Genomic DNA, 20,030 nt, shown 5'->3' on the forward strand with positions numbered 1-20,030 from the left:
CCCTTCAATCGATTTACCTATTTCTGAGTCTGGTTATGTGAACCAATTACCCGCGTATTTGGGCCTGTTTATGTCGTTGTTCGTAGCGGTAGACTAGCCTGTGTGTCTGCGTGTGTCTGTCTATTTGTATGCCGCTTTGTGTTTGTCTTTCATCACTTATCGATGACAAATTGAAACTAGTCGTCGCGTCAGAGAATACTATTTTGTTGAATGTCTGCGAAACATTTATTAAACGTTTATATCACGAGAAAGACAAACGCGATAAAACGTAACATTTTCCTCGATTGAACATATATCGATTGCTAATAAAACCAAAGCAGTTTCAGATATACGAATTCCAATTAAAATACAGGAATTTTTTGAGAATTTTTACTGCAATATCTTTGTTTACTAAAAATAATACTTCCAATCTCAATAAATCATACGTCACGATAATTACGTAATCTGAAATTGATATTTTATGCAATTGTTTTTTTGCATTGTGGCGAGCAATTAAAATATCATATTTTCTTAATGAAGAACTTAAGTTATGAAACTCGATAATTTGGAGTGCAATGTTATCTATACGATATACCTACGAAACGCGATGCTTTAATTATAAAAAATTGCGGAAAAAATATGATCTTGTTTTTTTAAATGAAGATGGTTCCTCAGAGATATCAGCATAAATATATTAAATGAGAGACATTTCGTGGCGCACTTATCTCACATATTGATTTTGAGATTTCCTGCTAGGAAGAATATTTAATATAATTAATATTTAATATGAAAAATATTTAATATTCAGCTGATACTTGTAAATCTTACATATGATAAATTATAAGATACACAGATTAACTCATAAATAGAACGGAAAACCTTGAGAATATATATGAAATTCTCTCAAGAGACATTTTGGAGACAGATTTTAGAAGTGATTAATCTAGAATCGTTTTTATGACGACTCCATTATTGCACATTTTGTACGTATGCTCTTATATAACATGTTTTTCTCGAAATAAATATTCCTGCTGGAAATTGTGCAGAAATTTCCCAGATCACTCGTGTATTATCCTGTATCTCTAAATTATACTTGCGTAACATATTATTAACTTGTCGCTTCGTTCGTGTAACTAATTACTTTCGTTAAAAGGCGAATAATTAAAATCATGAACGACAAGCGGCAACCAAGCGATGAACAAGCCGAAATAAAATATTTTTATCGACAGTTATATTTTTATTAGCGCGTTAGTTTTTCAAAAATTCGTCACTCACGCGCGTTTCTCATTATTAAATTTACATTCTGAAATCAAATAAATTCTGCATGCTCTTGATGTGAAATTGCATGAAAATTTGTTTCTCTGTATATGCAACTCTTTGGCACCTAGTTATGGCACTGTTAAATATTACATATTTTTACGTTTCTATTTCTGAAATATTTCTGATTCTATATTCTGATCTAAATTTACTTTTACTCGTTGCTTTCACTGTATATAAGTAATTATAATCAGTTTTCTTCTGCACCAGCACCTTTTATTTTTTTATTTAAGTATTCTACTCAAATATATTATATTATAAATAAATAACTTTTGTTTTACAGAATTTAATATTAAATATGTCTAGCAATAATTAAAATTATTAATTTAACTTAATGTGTATTACAGAAAAAGGAATGAATTAAAAATTGTTTTTTTTTTATCAAAGTTTAATCTTTATATCAATTATTCTAAAATGTTCTACAATATACGTGCGCGCGCTAATAATGTTATATTATTCTTGGAAGAGTGTAATCACTCTTTTTATATTAATCGCTCTCAATTATATTATCGTTACCGCAAAATGATGAAGAAGATAAACATCTCATTATTATAATTTACTTAATATTTTACACGTACGAAAACATAATGAAGGAATATATTTTTACTTATGATATATTTATGATATATTTATTTATTTTATCCAATAATAGATTTAGGATTTATGTAAAGGGTATATAGAAATTAATACATATTAACACAAAGTCTCTTTTTCATTACATAAACAAAACATTTAGATGAAATACAGTTAAGAGTCCATTCTATAGATAGAATAGTATATTTATAAATAGAAGTATGTATCGCAAACATAGGATACATAGTCTCTAGTAGAATATACGTGTAATAAAATAAAATATTAAAATATTTGATAAATTTATTATATACTGATTGTATATTTAAATATTTAAAAATATACAATATGCAATATTTAAATATTTTTTAGAAAGAAATCCATGCTTTAAATGCGTTAATCTTTATTAATAATTATGTGTCATATTAGATTTTTTGAATATGTAAAATTACACGATATTCTAATGATAATTTTTCTGATGTTTAACGATATACTCGCGAACGCAATTATGTCGTCTTTGCTTTACAGCCTTAATCATCTCATCTTTTCCCATGTACACTTTTCAATGTGCAGTGACCTACATTTCCTCTCGTGCCGCTTTCTGTGTCATTTACCGATTCTTAATAAATATAGATTGTTGAAAGTAAGCAAGTTAGCACGTTGGTTATCGTCCGTAAACGACGTTTGTGCCTATATCGGAGAATCGGCTATTTTGTGACAGGTGTATTTGTTTTCGAGGAATGCAGTAGCCTTTGTATTTGACGTTCGTTCTTTGCCATTAATTATACTTGATACGTCCAGTCGATCCGACGTTCTCGATAACGATAAAAATGGTTTGGATTCTCTCGCTACGGACAATCGATTTGGTAGAGAGAGAGAAAGAGAGAGAGAGAGAGAGAGAGAGAGAGAGAGAGAGAGAGAGAGAGAGAAAGAGAGAGTATGTATGTGTGTACGTATGTGGACGTGCGAGATAGAGCTACCGATTATTTAATATATATAGTCGTAAAATCGAGGAGATCAAAATCAAACGCAAATCCTTTATTCGACTGATAAATTCGGGTCTTACACTTGTCGCAAACACGGTTCTGTTTTATGTATAAACGATCGACTGTGAAGTTTCCGAGCAATCACTCATGCTTCCATTCTACCGGTTATATAAACCATTTCATCCCTTTCGCTCACGACGCTCTTGGTCGCGCAGGTCGTGTCGGATGTCCGCACTTCATGGCGCCGGAAGTGATCCAACGGCGACAGTATGGGAAACCTGGTGACGTCTGGTCAGCCGGAGTACTGCTACATGTCTTGCTAACTGGCACACTTCCATTTGTCGGATCTCGAGACAGGCTGCGGGAAGCGATCTGTCGAGGGCGGGTGCAGGTAATCGCCACGTCTTATGATCTTACGTCGTTTTTAACACTGTTAATCCGAATGTAACGAGACGGTTGGAGAATTTTAATAATGCTTGCCTGCACAACCATTTGCATCCGGGTCGCGCAGTTCTCCGTGCGCAACGAATAATTCCGTTTTAATTGAATTTGCAGATGGAGACACCACTCTGGGATCCCATTAGCGAGCCGGCGAAAGATCTCATACAGAGAATGCTTACAACCGACGTGAATCATAGGATCACCATCCAGGAGGTTCTCAACCACAAGTGGCTCAGAGTAAGTGGAACGGTTCGCGCGGTTCATGCTTCTATTTGGTATTCTTCTATGCATACAGAGCACGAAGGGGAAATCCCGCGGTTTAATCCGACGTATTATAATCGTTTGCGCGGGCGTTCGGTGACGATCAGCATTCTACGTCACGCCGCACAACTCCTGATAGGGATAATCGATGTAGCGGCTTCCGTTTCATCGGTGATAGTACATCGGATTTTATTTTTTTATAATTATGCCATGCATATATATATATATATATATATATGTGTGTGTGTGTGTGTGTGTGTGTGTGTGTGTGTGTGTGTGTGTGTGTGTGTGTGTGTGTGTGTAATATATACATATACATATATAAATATGTTTTATATATATATATATATATACATATATATATATATATATATATATATATATATATAATACACGTGGCCTCGTTCCTCCTTATTATCTCCAATGAATGTGTGTGCGCACGCGCGCGTCGTATGGTATGGGTATACCTATGTGGTGCAACAGTTAGCCAGTGACCTAAGGTAGGAACACTCGCGGAGTCACCCCCATGCTTCTTCGGTGCAACACACGTGCAACTGGGCTATCGATCGCTATAGCGGGAGCGAAGCCTCTGGTTAATGAAAATAACTATAGTAAAGTACACCTCGCGCTCGGTGTGCACTGCTTAGGGCTTTTTTTATGTGGCTGTACGTTCGTCGAACCCCCGTAGACTTCGTGGAAGCAAGTATACTCTCTCTCTCCTTTCGCTTCTCCATGACGGTATAATACGCCCCGATTGCAGGAAGGGAAAATAATTGCATATCACTTCGCTGCTGCTTCAGCATTTTCTTTACGATGTTTACGATGTTTACGATGTTTGCGATGTTTGCTGTTGCTTCACACAACGTCTATGAACAAATTTTTATTTCAAAGCCGATTGATTGATTTGCGCTGATTTGATAAGTTATTTTTTTTTGTTTGATAATTTATTGATGTCTTGAAGAAATATTTTTCTAAATTATATTTTGCACTTGCAGTTTTGGCATTTGTGATTCATTGTGTCCTTGTCAATAAAAGCATGGTCATTATTTATTTTACAACGATTGTTTTATAGCGAATGAACGGATCTTAACTTACAGGATCGTGATAAGGGTGCAGCCCGTATACATTTAGGTGACACTATAGAAGAGCTTAAGAAATTCAATGCGAGGCGAAAACTGAAAGACGCCGTAAAAGCAGCCATCTCCTCGTCGAAGTGGCATGCTCCGTATTCAGAAGCTAATGGCGACAATTTCTCTGACGTCGGCGATGACGAGATAACTACAGGTATATCGAACGCGAGCGATTTCGGAATTTCATTTCTCCGATACAGTACAAATATTACAAAATGCAATGCAGATAAACGTGTTCCCCTCGACAGATATTTAATTTACAAGGAGGAAGAGGACAAACAGATTTTATTTGGATGAATTCTGTGTTTCAATCGAATTATCAGAAACATATAATATTAAAAATTAAATGAGAAAGCGTTTTAACGTTTCGCTGACGTCAAATTTTGTTTCTTCAAAAATTCAAAAGTACTCTGCATGCGTTTAATTGATCGTGATATTTTCATAGCAATAAAAGTAATGATAACATAATATAGGCCAATATTTCATTCATAGCTTACTATTTCAACAATGAGAGATCGATGGTATCGTGTAATTTGGAAATTCCGTTATTTCCGCGAACATTACGTTAATAGACCAAGCAAATGAGCGCAAATAAGCACGAATGAATAATTTGCCTCAATGAGTGGGAATGGCGTTACGAGTACAAATTATTTATTTATACATATATATGTTTACGTTCGCTTAATTGAGAGCATTACTCAATATTGTCTACCGCTATATACATAGATTACAATTACAATGAATCGTCAAATGCTTCAATAACGTTTCGTAAAATCAATATTTCATACGTTCTTACGTTATAGGCGCTGTAGCTGAAATTGCGGATTGCTTGGATGACATTGAAATTCTTGAGGAAAGTGACAGATTGTTGCGGTCGGAAGTTCTCAATGCCGTTGATGATCATCGAATTCGAGTCATCTTAGAGGTATTTTTTACAGCTATCCGTAATTATATAAAAATAATAAGAACATGCCGACTTGGCTAAGACAATGGAAGAGTAAGGTTAATGATTAAAAGATTGCAATGAACTATGAAATCTCAGTATTCAAACTTTTCGCTTATCAGACAGATAATATCGATTTAATTATAAATGTATGAATTATCGCGTATTCATTGCGAAAATATTGCTACACATGTCTTTTAATGTCTTTAGATATTGAACATAAATTGACTTTAATTATACAGTAACTTCTGTTTTATACGATCGATTGTTTCATTTTATTTTTGTTCAATTTTTATTTTGTGCGAATTTTCGTAACTACAACTTGGGTCTTAATCGGCAATAAAATAATTCTGATTCTTTCTCTCTCTCTCTCTCTCTCTCTGTGCAGATTAGAAATAAAAAAATTTACCGTAAAGAATTAGTTAAAAAATGAAACATGTAATCTCAGAAAGCAAAGTTTTTTGTTTTTAATTCAGTGCAAATTCGAAAATAGTTTATTGTATAATAGATCCACTCTTTTTTTTTAAATATAATAATATTCGTTAATAAAATGTCACCTGGTAATATCGTCTTAATTATGAAAATATAACTCGCTAAATGTATTCGTATAATGAAAATTACAATTTTCATTATACATTTAGTGAGTTTATTTATTCTTTTTACAACTAAAAATATAAATGATGTGATTTGAGTAAAAAGAAAATTCTAAAAAATTTAAATCTTATTACAAATTTCACCATTACGTTAATATTATTATTTATTTCATTAATTTAATATTTTTTCAAGAGAAAGAATCGTCACTTTTATTTATTCAAACAATTTTTTTCTTCGTAGCTTTCATAAATGAGTAATTTCTAATAGGACTTTTCTTTTGTCTGATATTATTTTTGCGTTATTTATATTTTTATCAACAGCGAAATTTTCTGCAATCAATTGCAAGTAGCAAAGACAGAATGCTTTCGTCACACGTAGGGTAAAACAGAATGAATTATTTCTTACCAAGGGCGGGTAACGACCGTCACCTCCCTTTCCATGAAACGCTTGCGCATATATTTGAACTGTTATCTTTCGACTCGACCGGATCGGTAGTCATGTTGAAAGGCACCCCTTTTTTGCGATTGAGTTTCGTCGCTGCAGAGCTTGAGCTTTTCTACTGAGAGCGGAGCCACTCATCCTCAACTCCCTCAGTGGTCCCCCCCGACCGTGGAGGGATAATGTAACCCCCTGCAGGATATCCCGCGGGAACGAGCTGCCCACTCTCGTTCCTTTCGAGGAAAAGCACGCAAGCGCTACCTTCAAGCTGGCAAGATGGCTGCCGTGGAGTCCCGATAAACAACATGCCACGCACGATCGAGGGATCGCACTATCGCGCCAACACGCGTGTCAATGTAAACTTGTTCTTTGGTGGTTCTTGAAGTGTCACGTGGCCGAATGAGCCACGTGCTAGGACCATGTCACACGTGGTCCTAGCCTGGTGAGGCTTATATGCACTGTTTATGCAGCAGAGATGCATCTCTGTCAGTTAATGTTCATCGGCGACGCCGAGTTAGCCGGCGATCTGCTCGAAATCGCGGGTTTCCTGGTGAGTAAATTAATTCGATCAAGCCAAATATAAAGCAGGAATATTGCCAGGCAAATTCGAAATTTTATGTACATAAGTAATACCGATTGTCGCAAATTTAAGCGCATTCGCTTAATCATATGATCAGAATATATCATGGATTGTTTACAAATTGTTTTCAATCTTAATGTATGTGTTATCTAATAATATTATAATTTTTTTAATTTTCAATCTTTTTAATAAACACTTATTTTTTATTGTGTTATACTTATGTGATATTTATTATTTAAATTTATTTTTTACTACATTTTTATAAGAATATTTTGTGTAAATATTGCGTGAAATTAAACAATATCATAGAAAAGTTTGAATACTAAGATGGCTTTAATCTTTTTGCGTTAGTTGTTAAAATGTTATATTTTTTAGCATTTTAATAAAAATAAAATGAAATCTTGCAATCTGCACTTTTAATTTCAGAAAATGTGTAACGATGGTTATTTTTTGTTAAATAAATACGAGATTACTTGTACAAACGATATGAAAAAACAACAGAAGGATTTAAAAAACTTATATTAATGTTGATATTTTTAATTTCTAGCTTTATGACAGAATCTCAGGTCGTGTACCAGCACCGTATCGAGCACCACAAACGGATGCGGTTCAACGTGCTCGTGATGTTGAAGAGATCCTTCGGGAAGCAGAGCATTCGGCGGTGCGAAATATCGATAGAGCCGATCTTCGAGAACTTCATGAATTATTGATCCAGCCACATATGAGGGTAAGTACGTTATATTAATGTAACATTAGAAAACTAATGCAGATGGAATAAACAACTTGCTTCCGCTTTTTCAACACAAAGTTAATTCCTTTAACTTATTAATTAACGCGGTATCTATTAATCTGTTATTAAAAAAAGAAAATTTTATATCAATTTCATATCTTTGTTTACATATAATATTTTATATATTGTGCGCCATTAAGAAAATTGTCGAAAATTGTAAACAAAGAAACTGGTACATTTTAAATCAATCCTTAATTCATTTATTAATGAATATAATTTTTACTTTAAATATTTTTTGCATAATGTTGGAAATTACAACACTAAGAAAATTGTGAAAAAAGAAATTTTATGATACATTTTAATTTAAATAGTTCTTGATATAAATTCATTTATTAACGAACATAATTCTTACTTGAAATGTTTTTTGCATAATGTTGGAAATTACAGTTTGAGATTGCATTGTTGCGTCAAGCAGTTATTGCAAAATCGATCGTCGGTAGTTACGGGCTGCGTCACGTTTGTAATAACCCAAGAGTTAATCAGGCACGACTTGATTCGTATTACATTATGAATCAATAATTTTTCAATTGCTCACGTGAATGAATTCAATTAATAAGAAAATAGGGGAAATATTGATGATTAATTACAGTTTGAATAGTACTAAGTAATTTCTTAAGAATATCTCTAGATATTAATTTAAAAAAAAAAAGCTACGCTCTGTGTATCTTTTTATTAACAATTATATAATATTTTAATTATATATTTTAAATATTAATTATAATTCTGGTACGAAAGTGTTGAAATCTTAATTAGTTTTGATTTGTTTTAACATAGAAATTATTATGATACAATTTTATATTATTTTGACTTAATTAATCTTCAGAATATGCTGTACAGTATTACAATATTGTACAACGGTTACGTAATATTCTGTACATAAATTAAATGATTTGTAAATGTGATTAATTCTGATAAATATTACTGGATTACTGGAATTTATTAATTACATAGCGATTATTACAAACAAATGAATAATTTATATTATGATGGAAAATTCAGTTTCTTTTATTATACATATACATGTATAGATGTATATGTATAATTTCTCATTATGAATATAAATATTATATATATTACACATATATGTCATATTTATAATAGTTACATATTTAAAATTATACATATATATTTTTCAATTCCATTATATACATATATATATTGGTGTTAAAAATAACTTTTAAATGACACATTATGCCATAAAATTTACGCCTGTGCGGTGTAATAATTTTTCATATGCACAAGTACGTATATTTGTGTCACTTACATGCATTTATGTGACAGCAAGATATATTTGGTAGTTTCTAAATATAAGAGAAATGAAAGAAATAGCCTGTGAAATCCGCGAAAAGATTGATCGTTATCGGACGATTTGTGGCGACTTTCCGCAAACTATTCCGACGTGGGTATCTCGATAATCGTCTAACCGCACCATTGCATTGCTGTTTGTCCTTACAGAGGCGATCGTTGGTTTTGCTAGCATATTTATCGCGGTGTTTGACATTACCGTAGAATATACTGTAAATGGGGCGCGGAAATGTAGGTCGATCGTTAAAATTCTCGGTTAAAAATCCCGTAGCTGTTGCGGGCGGGATAGGACGGGCAGGGAGGAAAGAATTATAGCAGGAGTAAGATAAATGTAGAGAAAAGGAGCGAAAAGCGGAAAGATAGATCGAGAAACGCGAGATTTAAACGGACCGTGGCGCATTCTGATAGGTATACCCTCGTTACTAGGTGCCTTATTAATCCCATCTTTATCCTTGAGGCGCAATGCTCATTATTTATTTGCAACCTCCGCCTTCGTCCGCGTTTCTGTCTGGTCCTATTTTAGATCGACGTCTCGAGAAACGGAGAACCCGGCTGTGCCCTTTTACGTGATATTTGGCATTGCGCTCCGGATACGACCGAAATCGATGTGACGCCCTACTTCGATTAGCGACACAAGTGGAACAGGCAAAAATAAAAGAGTGTCTGGTGCATTTAATTACATATGTTGAATGGTTTGATAGAGCTTCTCGTTCCTTCCGCAAGAAATGATAGCTATCCATGTATAAACGTCCAAAAAATTGTTTGTTAGAGGAATTTTTATTTTTAAAATTTAACTTGTTTTGTTTCATTAATTTTGAATCGAAGATAAAGCGTTTGTTAACCATCACGTTTTGAATTACAAGTATATGTGTATTTGTCGTTTAATATAGAGATGTTTATTATAACAGTTATATTAAATTTCCATAAATGTTATATACATTGATAAAATACAATTAAATAAAGAGAAGTTATTTTTTCTTATATACACGATTTCATAATTACATTTACAATTGATGCAAAATTGAAAAGACTTTTTAAATCTCTGACGTGTAAACCAAGAAAAGGAAAACATATTTAATCGATTCCCACGAGAAAGTAGAACTTGTTGCTTCGTTGAGACAGGAAATAATATTGTGGCAAGAGGATTGATCCAGAGCTATACATTAAAATGCATGATAGAAAAAGCTGAGAGCTCTCGATCTATCTACTCTATTATATAATTCGATCACGATAAGTAATCAAGGAAAAAATTAACGTATGCTTAATTCGCGGAATCGTAAAGATTGATAATATGCATTCATATTTCGCATTCACATGTGTGTATATATACGACATATATACAAAAAATTGTAATAAATTATGCATTGTAGTAAATAATGCTTAACGGTTCTTTTTTTTTTCTTTTTAATCATGCAATGAATTCCTTTTATGCTTGAAATGTTTCTCAAAATTCATTCAATACTGTAATTTAGGAACTTAATTTAAAGATCGAAAATCTTGATATGAAAATTTTTAGTTATAATATTTTTTTAATTACATTTTTATATATTTTATATATTTTTTGAAGTAATCGAAGTTGTTCAATAATATCGCATTTCTTAGCTGGATTTGTCATTTATTTTTTCTACATAAATAATATTAAGTCTGTTTTCAGTTTTGTAATTTTTCTTCAGGCAATTTATACAATAGGTATGTAATTTGTATAAGAATTTATTATATTTCCATCGTAATTTTATATATTGTACAATATGAAAAACATTCACAGAATGTAATACCAAATAAAACAAAATTTTTTGGAAAATTAGAATACGTACAAATATAAAATATATATTAAAATATGTGCACACGTGAATTGAATGCGCTACATATAAATTATAAATAGAGAATTTCATCCTGAAATCTAACGCGAATTATCATCTGAAGAACGTATAAATACTTATACGTACGTACTTTATAACAATCAGTTGATATTAACAATTTTATTATTAACAGCGAATTTTTATTTTTATAAAAAGATGATTTAATTCTTTTGTTTAATCGAGCAGAATTAGTCATGGCTTTAAGTGAAGCTTTAAGCGATGGAAAAATATTTGCAATATGGAAAGTAAAATGCGTGATAAATCGTTTTTCGAAATTTAAAAAGAATAACAAATGCAAAAGCAATAAAAATTTGAAAGAATTTGGCGTGAATAGATTTGTGAGATGAGAAAGTATTATTTTGAATGGCACACGATCTTGACTTTCTCGTACCGAGAGTGTCATAAAGTCTATTCTTTTTAGTTAAACTTCTTGCACAATTTATCTCTTTCCTCCTTTTTTTCTTCAAAAAAAAAAAGAGAAAAGATGAACCGTAGAAGAAGTTCGGTTAAAAGGAACAACCTAGATATAAAATATAAACAAAGGTCACCGCTCTAGCAAGCGCGCCGAATTGTTTACGTAAGGGCATCGCGTTATCAGCTACATTCGCAGTTATACGCCGATAGTGGAACGAGTAGATAACAGTGTGCTCCGTATTTCGTCGCGTTATTTTTCGAAATTGCCTACAGACAATTAGCAACAATTGTAATTTCGCACGATTAGTTAATTCCTACAATTGACGATTCGGAAGAGTGTCGAAGTGATAATTACTGTATTTTAAATTTTTTATCGATTCGCCAAGTTTTTGTTTCGAAAACGTAAAATAATATAAGGACGTATTCATGATTATATTGTATTTTATTTGTTAATGGCACAACACGAATTCGGCATTTGGTCGAATCAGTGATTTATTACAACTTTTCAAGATTCTTTTGTTGCGCTAATTTGAGAAATTTTACGCATGTCGAATGAATTGTATCATAATTCTATGCAAACTACGTACTTACTTTCTTCGCGTTGTTCTTCCTTTACAATATAATACCATACATATTGCGAGCGATTAACATCGAAAGTTTAATATATCGTGCAATTCTAATTAATCGTGCAATTCTAATTAACTTAAATTCAATTAATCGCATGAAGGTTTTTCTTGAGCATTTTTCGATCATTTACAGAACTTCACAGTGTCTGTGTTCTATCCGAGACTCAGACATAAGGTCTGTTCTTTTTCGCTGAATTTTTTGCACAGTTCATTTTTTCTCTTTTTCTCTCCATGTGGAAAGAAAAGGAAGAAAAATAAACCGTGCAAGAACTTTAGCTAAAAAGAACAGACATATAATAAAAAAAAAAAAAGGAATAATAAATTTCAGTTTATCTAAAATCGAATATAACGAAATACACGTTTCTGATATGTTGAAATCTGTTCCTTATTTCTTGTTCTTTATTCCTTTCATTGTGTCTGAGTTAAAGCTTTAAATATAATAAAAAGACACAAGTAATAGAACAGGAAATAAGAGATTTCAACTTATCAAAAATCGTGCATTCTAGTATATACGATTTCTGGTTGAAATCTTTTATTCTGTTTCTACTGCATATGCTTCTCATTGTGTTTAATTCTAAAACGGTCAACACCGATTCTTGCATGATACATAAGAAAATGAATGAAAGTCTTTTACTTCCTTACTTTTTATGAAATAAAGGACTCTGATTGATTTTCTTATGCGTTACGCGTTATGTAAGAATCTGTGCTTCCCTGCTTTAATAACAATTCGCTTTGTGTTGCACAGTTTTTTATCATGTATGTATAATACATGCGCAACAACAATATAACGACACTGTAATTAAGGCATGCTCTATTGTATCGTGAGAAATTGATCAATTATTCTTACATTTAACTGTAAACGATCAACTTTTTATAGCTTACGACTTACAACACTATTGTAAGACTTAAGAGGCACAGGCATGAAACAGTTCGGCTTCAAGTCGAGCAGCTCAATTAGTCGCAGATTTAATTAGTAAAGTAACCATGACCCCAGTATTTTAATTTTTGTTGTCATGTATATGTTAGCTATTGAAACGCTTTCGCAAGATTTGATTGAAAGACATTTCGTGGCAAATCGTCGTATTCGCGGGTGACGCATTCCGCAAACGTTTTCATCTTCAATAATTTTAAACCGTATGTCGATTTGCTTGCCAGATCTGTAACGCCAGATAATTTCAAACCGCATATATTCGTAGCGCGTATCATATATTTACCATGAAATTATCGAAAATGCGATTAATAAAAACAACATAGCTGCGTTTAGCAGAAAAAGCAACTTTGCACGATTCTTTATTATGATTAATTGGTTTATCCAATAAGCAACTAAAGACAAGACTAATTACATGAAAGAATTTTACAACAGTTGCAAAGCGGCGTTTTCTGCTTGAACGCAGCCTATAGGCAGTATCGCGACGCGGCGTGACGAGTGAAGTTGGCTACGCAACTCGTACTCGCCGTTTGAAATTTCGTCCGTTAGTGCCTCGATGCTCGGAACTCAGAATGTTACGGGAGTCAAGTAATGTTCGTAGCTTGTTTACTCTCGCTTCGCGCAGTTACTCTTTTCTCACATGTGTTATTGTTTGTCGTGATGTATCAAAATGTGTCGGGAGTGCCGTATAAAGTAATCCACAATCGTAGTTAACCTCTTTCGCGAATGAGTGCGAGTGTGACAAAGAAGTTTGAAAGAAAGAAGAGATCCTGGGACTATTGGGAGATATCGGGCAACGGCGGAGCAACTTTAAGGTGAGTAGTTTATTATTTATCTATTATTTTTCATAAATCTTTAGAAAAGTTTTATGAAAGTTTATATAAAAAAAATTATTTGACACATTATGGAGTTTATTTATTACAGATTTATTTAAAGTAGGAATAAAGTTCAATACGCAGTAATTTTTTTTTTATATTAATTATTTTATTATAACATCAATATATTTGTGTTTTACAGATTAATGTTTATTATAACTCCGCTACTGCACATTGTACCGGTGAGTGTTAAATAACTTTTTATCAAACGCATGCAACATAATTTTGAGACAATGGATTGAAAATTATATCCTATATTACACAAATAAGATACATGAAATAATTAATGCTAGAAAATAATTTTAAAAAATAAAAACTTTTTTATGATTATAGTATACAAAAATTTGAATTTGCATTGAACATGCATACATATAGATAAATGTTAACAATGAAATAATCTTATAAACTTAAATTTTATAAACTACTTGACGTGTAAATTTAATATTTCTTCCTTTGGTTGTTGTTATATGACAAAGAATTAAGATTAAAAGTTCTCTTAGATATAAAAGTCCTTTTGGAATTGATAAATGAATAATAAAAATGGAACAGACAAAGAAGTAAAATACATTTACATGATACATAAACAATATTTTTGATATATGAATCTTTTTTCAAAATTTTTTTGTGGTTGTATTCGTATATCTTGTGAATGATGAAGATTAGAATAAGATGTTTAGTCTCCTTTCTATATGTATGTATCCATGTATCTCATGAATGATGAAGATTAGGATAATATGTTTATATAGTCTTCTTTCCATATATAATGAATGTATAATAAAAATAAATCAATATTTATAAAATACAATAAGGAAAAAATAAAAATTCAGGTTTTTTTTATTTGCAAATATTGCTTTTAAGATTTAAATCCTGTACTTTTATATATCTATACAGATCTATACAGATGTATTTTTCCAGAATTAAATATCATATAAATTGTCGCAAGAAAATATTTAATATTCAGAGATTTTATTAATATATACATATATTATGTGTGTAGATAATAAAAACACAAGAAATATTTTTATAGTAATATAATATTGTAACTGATATCTTAATTTTTACTTAAAGTGGAATTGTGACATGACATTCAACAAATTTTTATCTTAAAGTTAATTCTATTATATTATAAAATACAATACTTGATATTGAAAAAGTTTTTAATGTATTACATAATAAAACTGATATAAAAAATAAATATATATACATATTTTTACTTATATTATTAAACAATAGCACAAGATAAAAGGTTATTAAAATTAATTTTATAATGTGATCAGGAATTTTTTTATATCAAGTATTTTAATATTGAGACATATATAACTATTTAATTCTGAAATAATCTATAATATAACAAATCTTTTTTTCACAACGAAATATTTATGTATTCATAAATAAATCTATATCAATAATAAAAATAGTATTAGCCAACTCCAATTTATGAATTAAAAATTTATGAGAAGATTATTGCAACTATAATATCTTTATATTAGGATATTTTAGACTTCACTATATTTCTAAAATATCCTGGGTAAACCTGTAGAAGGAAAACAGTACAAGATGATATATCTTATATGTTTATCTAAAACTTATATGTTTATTTAAAGCCTTTACGAAGAAAAGATATTTTACGAGTGTTTTTAAAATGTAGAAAAATTTATTAAAAATTTCACAGGGTTACATTTATTTAAATTAAACATAAAACGCATTTTAATTAAATTACTGAATTAATTAAATTTTAACAGCTTATCCATAAATTTAAACATTGTTGGATATTACAATTTCAACAATCTTTCAAAGCCTTGCTATTATCTTAATTACTACAAAAAGTGATTAATTAATTCGCGATACACATACATGAAAACACTCAAGTACAAAGCAATAAATTGTAATTTATATTATTATGTACAAGTAGTTTTTATAGTATTTTTTTCTAAAGAGTTTAAACAATTTGTACAATTTTAAAGACATAATGTCTCTTAAAAAAAAATTGTATATTTAAATTCTTTAGAAGACTCGACGAAAACTACTTGTATAATATAATATATTATAATATAATTTATTGCTTTGTATTTGAGTGTGTATTTATTATATGAATTAGACATAGTCTATATCTTTAAAATTGTGTATTTAAATTCTTTAGAAGATTATGCAGGTTTATAAGAGTTAATGTTTTTCAAACAATAGAGGGTATGATAAAAGGGGATTACAAATATTGCAGGATGGCGTTTGCATTCATACATATTGATTCTACATGACATTCGCGGTCTCGTATAACAACGTAATAACATTAGAATAATCCGTTGACATTAATCCTGAATTAGTTTGTTTCGCAAAAATGTAATAGGTATGTAAAAACTCTTTATATTACTTAAATTGAGAAATTTATTTTATGTTCTTAAATATAACAGCAAAGTACAACTTTTCTTAATTAGACGTCTTATATTCACATTCGGCAGACCATTCACTAAACTTAGTTCGCTTCATCTATCACAATGTGTGCCTAGTCAAGTACTAGTAGTACTAGAAGTACTAGAAGAGTCTGTAAAAGCAGGAATGTTCCCAGAGTGCTAATACTTTTCGCAAGATCCACTTGGGCAGTTGAACGAGCGAGCCGGAAGAAAGTATCCGCCGGGCTTGAAACTGGATCACGATTGATTGGCGCCGTATCGTCCGGTGGTGTACGCAACTCCGTCCGGTGGTGGCAGCTACCGGCGCTGACGGTACTGCGAAACGGTCGCGCATCAGTCCGATGCGGGGGTGGCATGGCGCTCCACTAGCGTACCACTAGCGAACCGTGGTGGAGGGTGAAAGGAAGGATCTGACGTACGGGGCGGGTGGCCCCCGAAAGGGTCGCGGGAGGGGTTGCTGGAGCCGGGGGTGGGTGGCGGGCGTCAAGGCAGGAGAGCTAGTATGCCGCAGAACGTAGATCGCGAGCGACGCGATCCGCACCCCTCTGGTCCACACACATACAGGTTCTCCGTTGACGACGACGACGTCCGTGGACTTGCCGCAAGCCGATCGTGCTTGCGCAGCACGTGGAGGTGGCGAAGGATCGCTTTTCGTTGATAACGCGATCTGAAGACGTGTGATGACGTGTCTTACTCGTCTCGGCGCGACCCGCGCGATCGCCGCCACCACCGACGAGGTCGCGGATCGCGCGCGAAGGGTAGTCTCGCGGAGGAGGTGCTCGTGTCGCGGCCGCGCGCCATCCGTAAACAGCCCAGTAGTGTAGTCATTCCCGACCCGACCTCTCGCGAGCATAACAGTACCCTCCACTATACTCGCGGCGCCGCGCCGGCTAATCGCAAGCGCGGCACCTTCTGTGTGTTACCCTAGTGATATATTTTGGTGCTCTGCCCCGGTACCGCGCGAGAGTGCCACGACACGGTGTAGATCAACCCTCCGGTCTCAATGTGCGTTACGTCGTTCCTCCATCTTAGTGAACGACTCTGAATATACATCGCGTCATATAGATTGGAGCTGATCTGAGCTCATGCGGCTGCTGATCCTTCTCATTCACGACCATAATGCTAACCTAGCAAAAATCCCATTGTTATAGATCGTTTCAGTTCGCTAATCGTGTAGCTCGATTCCCAACCGGTTGACTCGCATCTGCCGACACATGGTTGTCTAGTAATTCCGCGATTTTATCAGAATCTTATTCAGCTGATTTGATGTTTGATTTGAACTTGGATTGATGTATAATTTATTTGTCTCTCGGAGTTTAAGTGATGAAACTATTGATATCTCGAAGGATTTGCGTGACGTTCGTTTCGTGACTCGCTCACGCGTGACGTGCATTATATGTACAATGGGAAAAAGATAATGACACAAACAATTTTCTTATTTCTTTTTTAAAAAATTGTAATAATTATTAGTCTAATTAGAAACTGTCTTCTATAATATATAACCTTTGGCATAACTTGAAAGATTAACTTTTCTAGGACATTGATTTCATTATAGCTCTATTTTTAACAAACTTACAAAGTTATTTTATTTATACACTATAAAAGAGAGTATCGATTATAACGCACACGTATATGAATGAATGACAACCAAATATATTTAGATATATATCTCTTTGTTTATTGTTAGTAATTATTTAACTTAATGAAAATTTGATTGATATAAATATATCTAATATTTAATTATATCATATTATATTACTTTAATGTGTATTTGATTTCTTCGGAGCTTACATGATTTCTGTGTCAATAGATATTTTTCTTACTTATCGAAATAATTTTTGTTTCTCGCGTTCTTATGAAAAAATATATAGAGTATACAAATGAGAATAAAAATAGATTATAATATATTAAAATTTCTTGAATATATTCAGTACAAAAAAGATCTTCCTCCCATTTTGCTATTTGCCTGTTTCGTGAAATGTCAAACAGTGTCAATCCGTTTGACATTCCATCATTGTGACATTCATGCAAAGTTTCGTAAAAAAAACCCATACGTGCCATTTTCCCAACTAGTACAAACAAACAAGTACACATACGTTTTTCCATCGTCGGCAAACTGCTTCAACCAGAGTGTACAAATGAAGTTATCTGTCCGTGTCGTTGGTGGCAGCAATCTTGCCGACGACGTTTCGTTAGCTGCCGGTGGTCGCGACCGTTGATAAATTTGATCGCGGCAGAAATCTTTGCTGAATGAAAACCAATAATTTTGCGGTTTCCTCAAACAGCCTAATCATATTCGTCCAATCTCGTTTCTTCAATCGTTACTTCTCATTGGGCTTCAAATTGGGCTCGCTTTTGTTATAATTGATTTATTTTAGGCGGTGGCGGCTTGTGATTTTATCGTACTACTTTGTCTGAAGGGATCTGGGGATTACACCCGGTGTTACTAACATTGGCGACAGATTTTTGCAGTTTGCGAAACCCGAGTTAGCCCGATTGTACACGAGTTTATAAAACATGGAACGCATATATATCGTATGCATGTCAGAATTGTCGCGCTCGAATTTATCTTCTTTGGTACAAACTAGAAATTGTTGTCGTTACTATTGTTAACAAAGCCCATCAAAAATCGAATCAATAAAATCAAAGTAACGCAATGTATACATTTCAATAAATTTAACATTATTTTTGGCTTTGAAAATGTACAATGTATAAGATCATTTTATCAATTATATTTTTTGTAATTGGGAGGTTGCAGGAATCAATTTTTCTGAAATAAAAAACTAATAATATAATTAAATATTAAATTATATTTTGTTCAACTATAAATCTCAAAAAAAAATTTTTCAAAGATGTTTAATAATGTTTATTCATTAATTTGTCAAAAATACTTTTAATTTCTAAAATTAAATAATTTATTATTTATGTAATTGGATTTTATTTTATTAAATTGTTTTTATTTTGTAATCATATATTTTATATTTTATTGAGCTAATACAAATAACTATACGAACTAATATAATCGAGAAAATAAATAGTTTATATTATAGGTTGTTAATTATCATAATAAATTACTATAATACAACAGAGATAAAAAAACTTGAATTATATTTTCAACGTAAATTTTACCAAAAGATTTTTTTAAATAAAAAGTTTTGTGTTTTTATCTTTGCGAATTGTAATACTTGAAACTTTGCAATTGTTCGGAAATGCCAATTACCTACAGTCGAAGTTTGTCATGTGGTTAGTCAACTGTATAACGCGAAGCTTCTTTAGTCTGATGAGTTCTGTTTTCTATCGTCGCGTGATAAAGCTTGATAAAGCGGGAAAACTCTCAACTCTCAACTCTCAACTCTCAACTCTCATCGACCCGAATTCTGTATTTTTAAAGTTAAGTTGCGTTTTATTCAGTTATTAGTATTCTTTGTTTTCAACTATCATTTCTCTAGTAAATTAAATGGCATGTCAAAAACGCTATGCATAGTGAACCAAGCGTGTCTAAAAGTGGGATAAAACGTAATAGGCAATATGTTTCCGAAAGTAAATCTTTATTAACGAAGAATAACATATATTTTCGTTTTCTAGA

The 20,030-nt window shown here is 32.3% G+C and overlaps 1 protein-coding gene and 1 long non-coding RNA gene across 15 annotated transcripts in view; both read left to right on the forward strand.

Annotated features, from left to right (window-relative positions):
* The window catches only part of CASK (peripheral plasma membrane protein CASK), a 200,720-nt gene that overhangs the window by 37,344 nt on the left and 143,346 nt on the right, over positions 1-20,030 (forward strand). For 13 of the 14 annotated variants that reach the window (XM_087410332.1, XM_087410333.1, XM_087410334.1 and 10 more), the window contains 5 exons: positions 3,068-3,243; positions 3,408-3,530; positions 4,652-4,838; positions 5,488-5,609; positions 7,787-7,966. In XM_087410332.1, coding sequence (XP_087266458.1) covers positions 3,068-3,243; positions 3,408-3,530; positions 4,652-4,838; positions 5,488-5,609; positions 7,787-7,966 — 788 coding nt within the window. The remainder of the gene's footprint in view (positions 1-3,067; positions 3,244-3,407; positions 3,531-4,651; positions 4,839-5,487; positions 5,610-7,786; positions 7,967-20,030) is intronic. The other variant, XM_087410324.1, reaches the window with a different exon arrangement.
* Positions 11,586-20,030, forward strand: part of LOC147908237 (uncharacterized) — a 75,585-nt gene continuing 67,140 nt past the window's right edge. The window contains exons 1-2 of the long non-coding RNA XR_015546384.1: positions 11,586-13,976; positions 14,179-14,218. This is a non-coding gene — a long non-coding RNA (uncharacterized LOC147908237). The remainder of the gene's footprint in view (positions 13,977-14,178; positions 14,219-20,030) is intronic.

The sequence above is a fragment of the Acromyrmex echinatior genome, chromosome 10, assembly GCF_024713525.1.
Source record: "Acromyrmex echinatior isolate Ae372 chromosome 10, ASM2471352v2, whole genome shotgun sequence".
In the NCBI taxonomy this organism is placed as follows: domain Eukaryota; kingdom Metazoa; phylum Arthropoda; class Insecta; order Hymenoptera; family Formicidae; genus Acromyrmex; species Acromyrmex echinatior.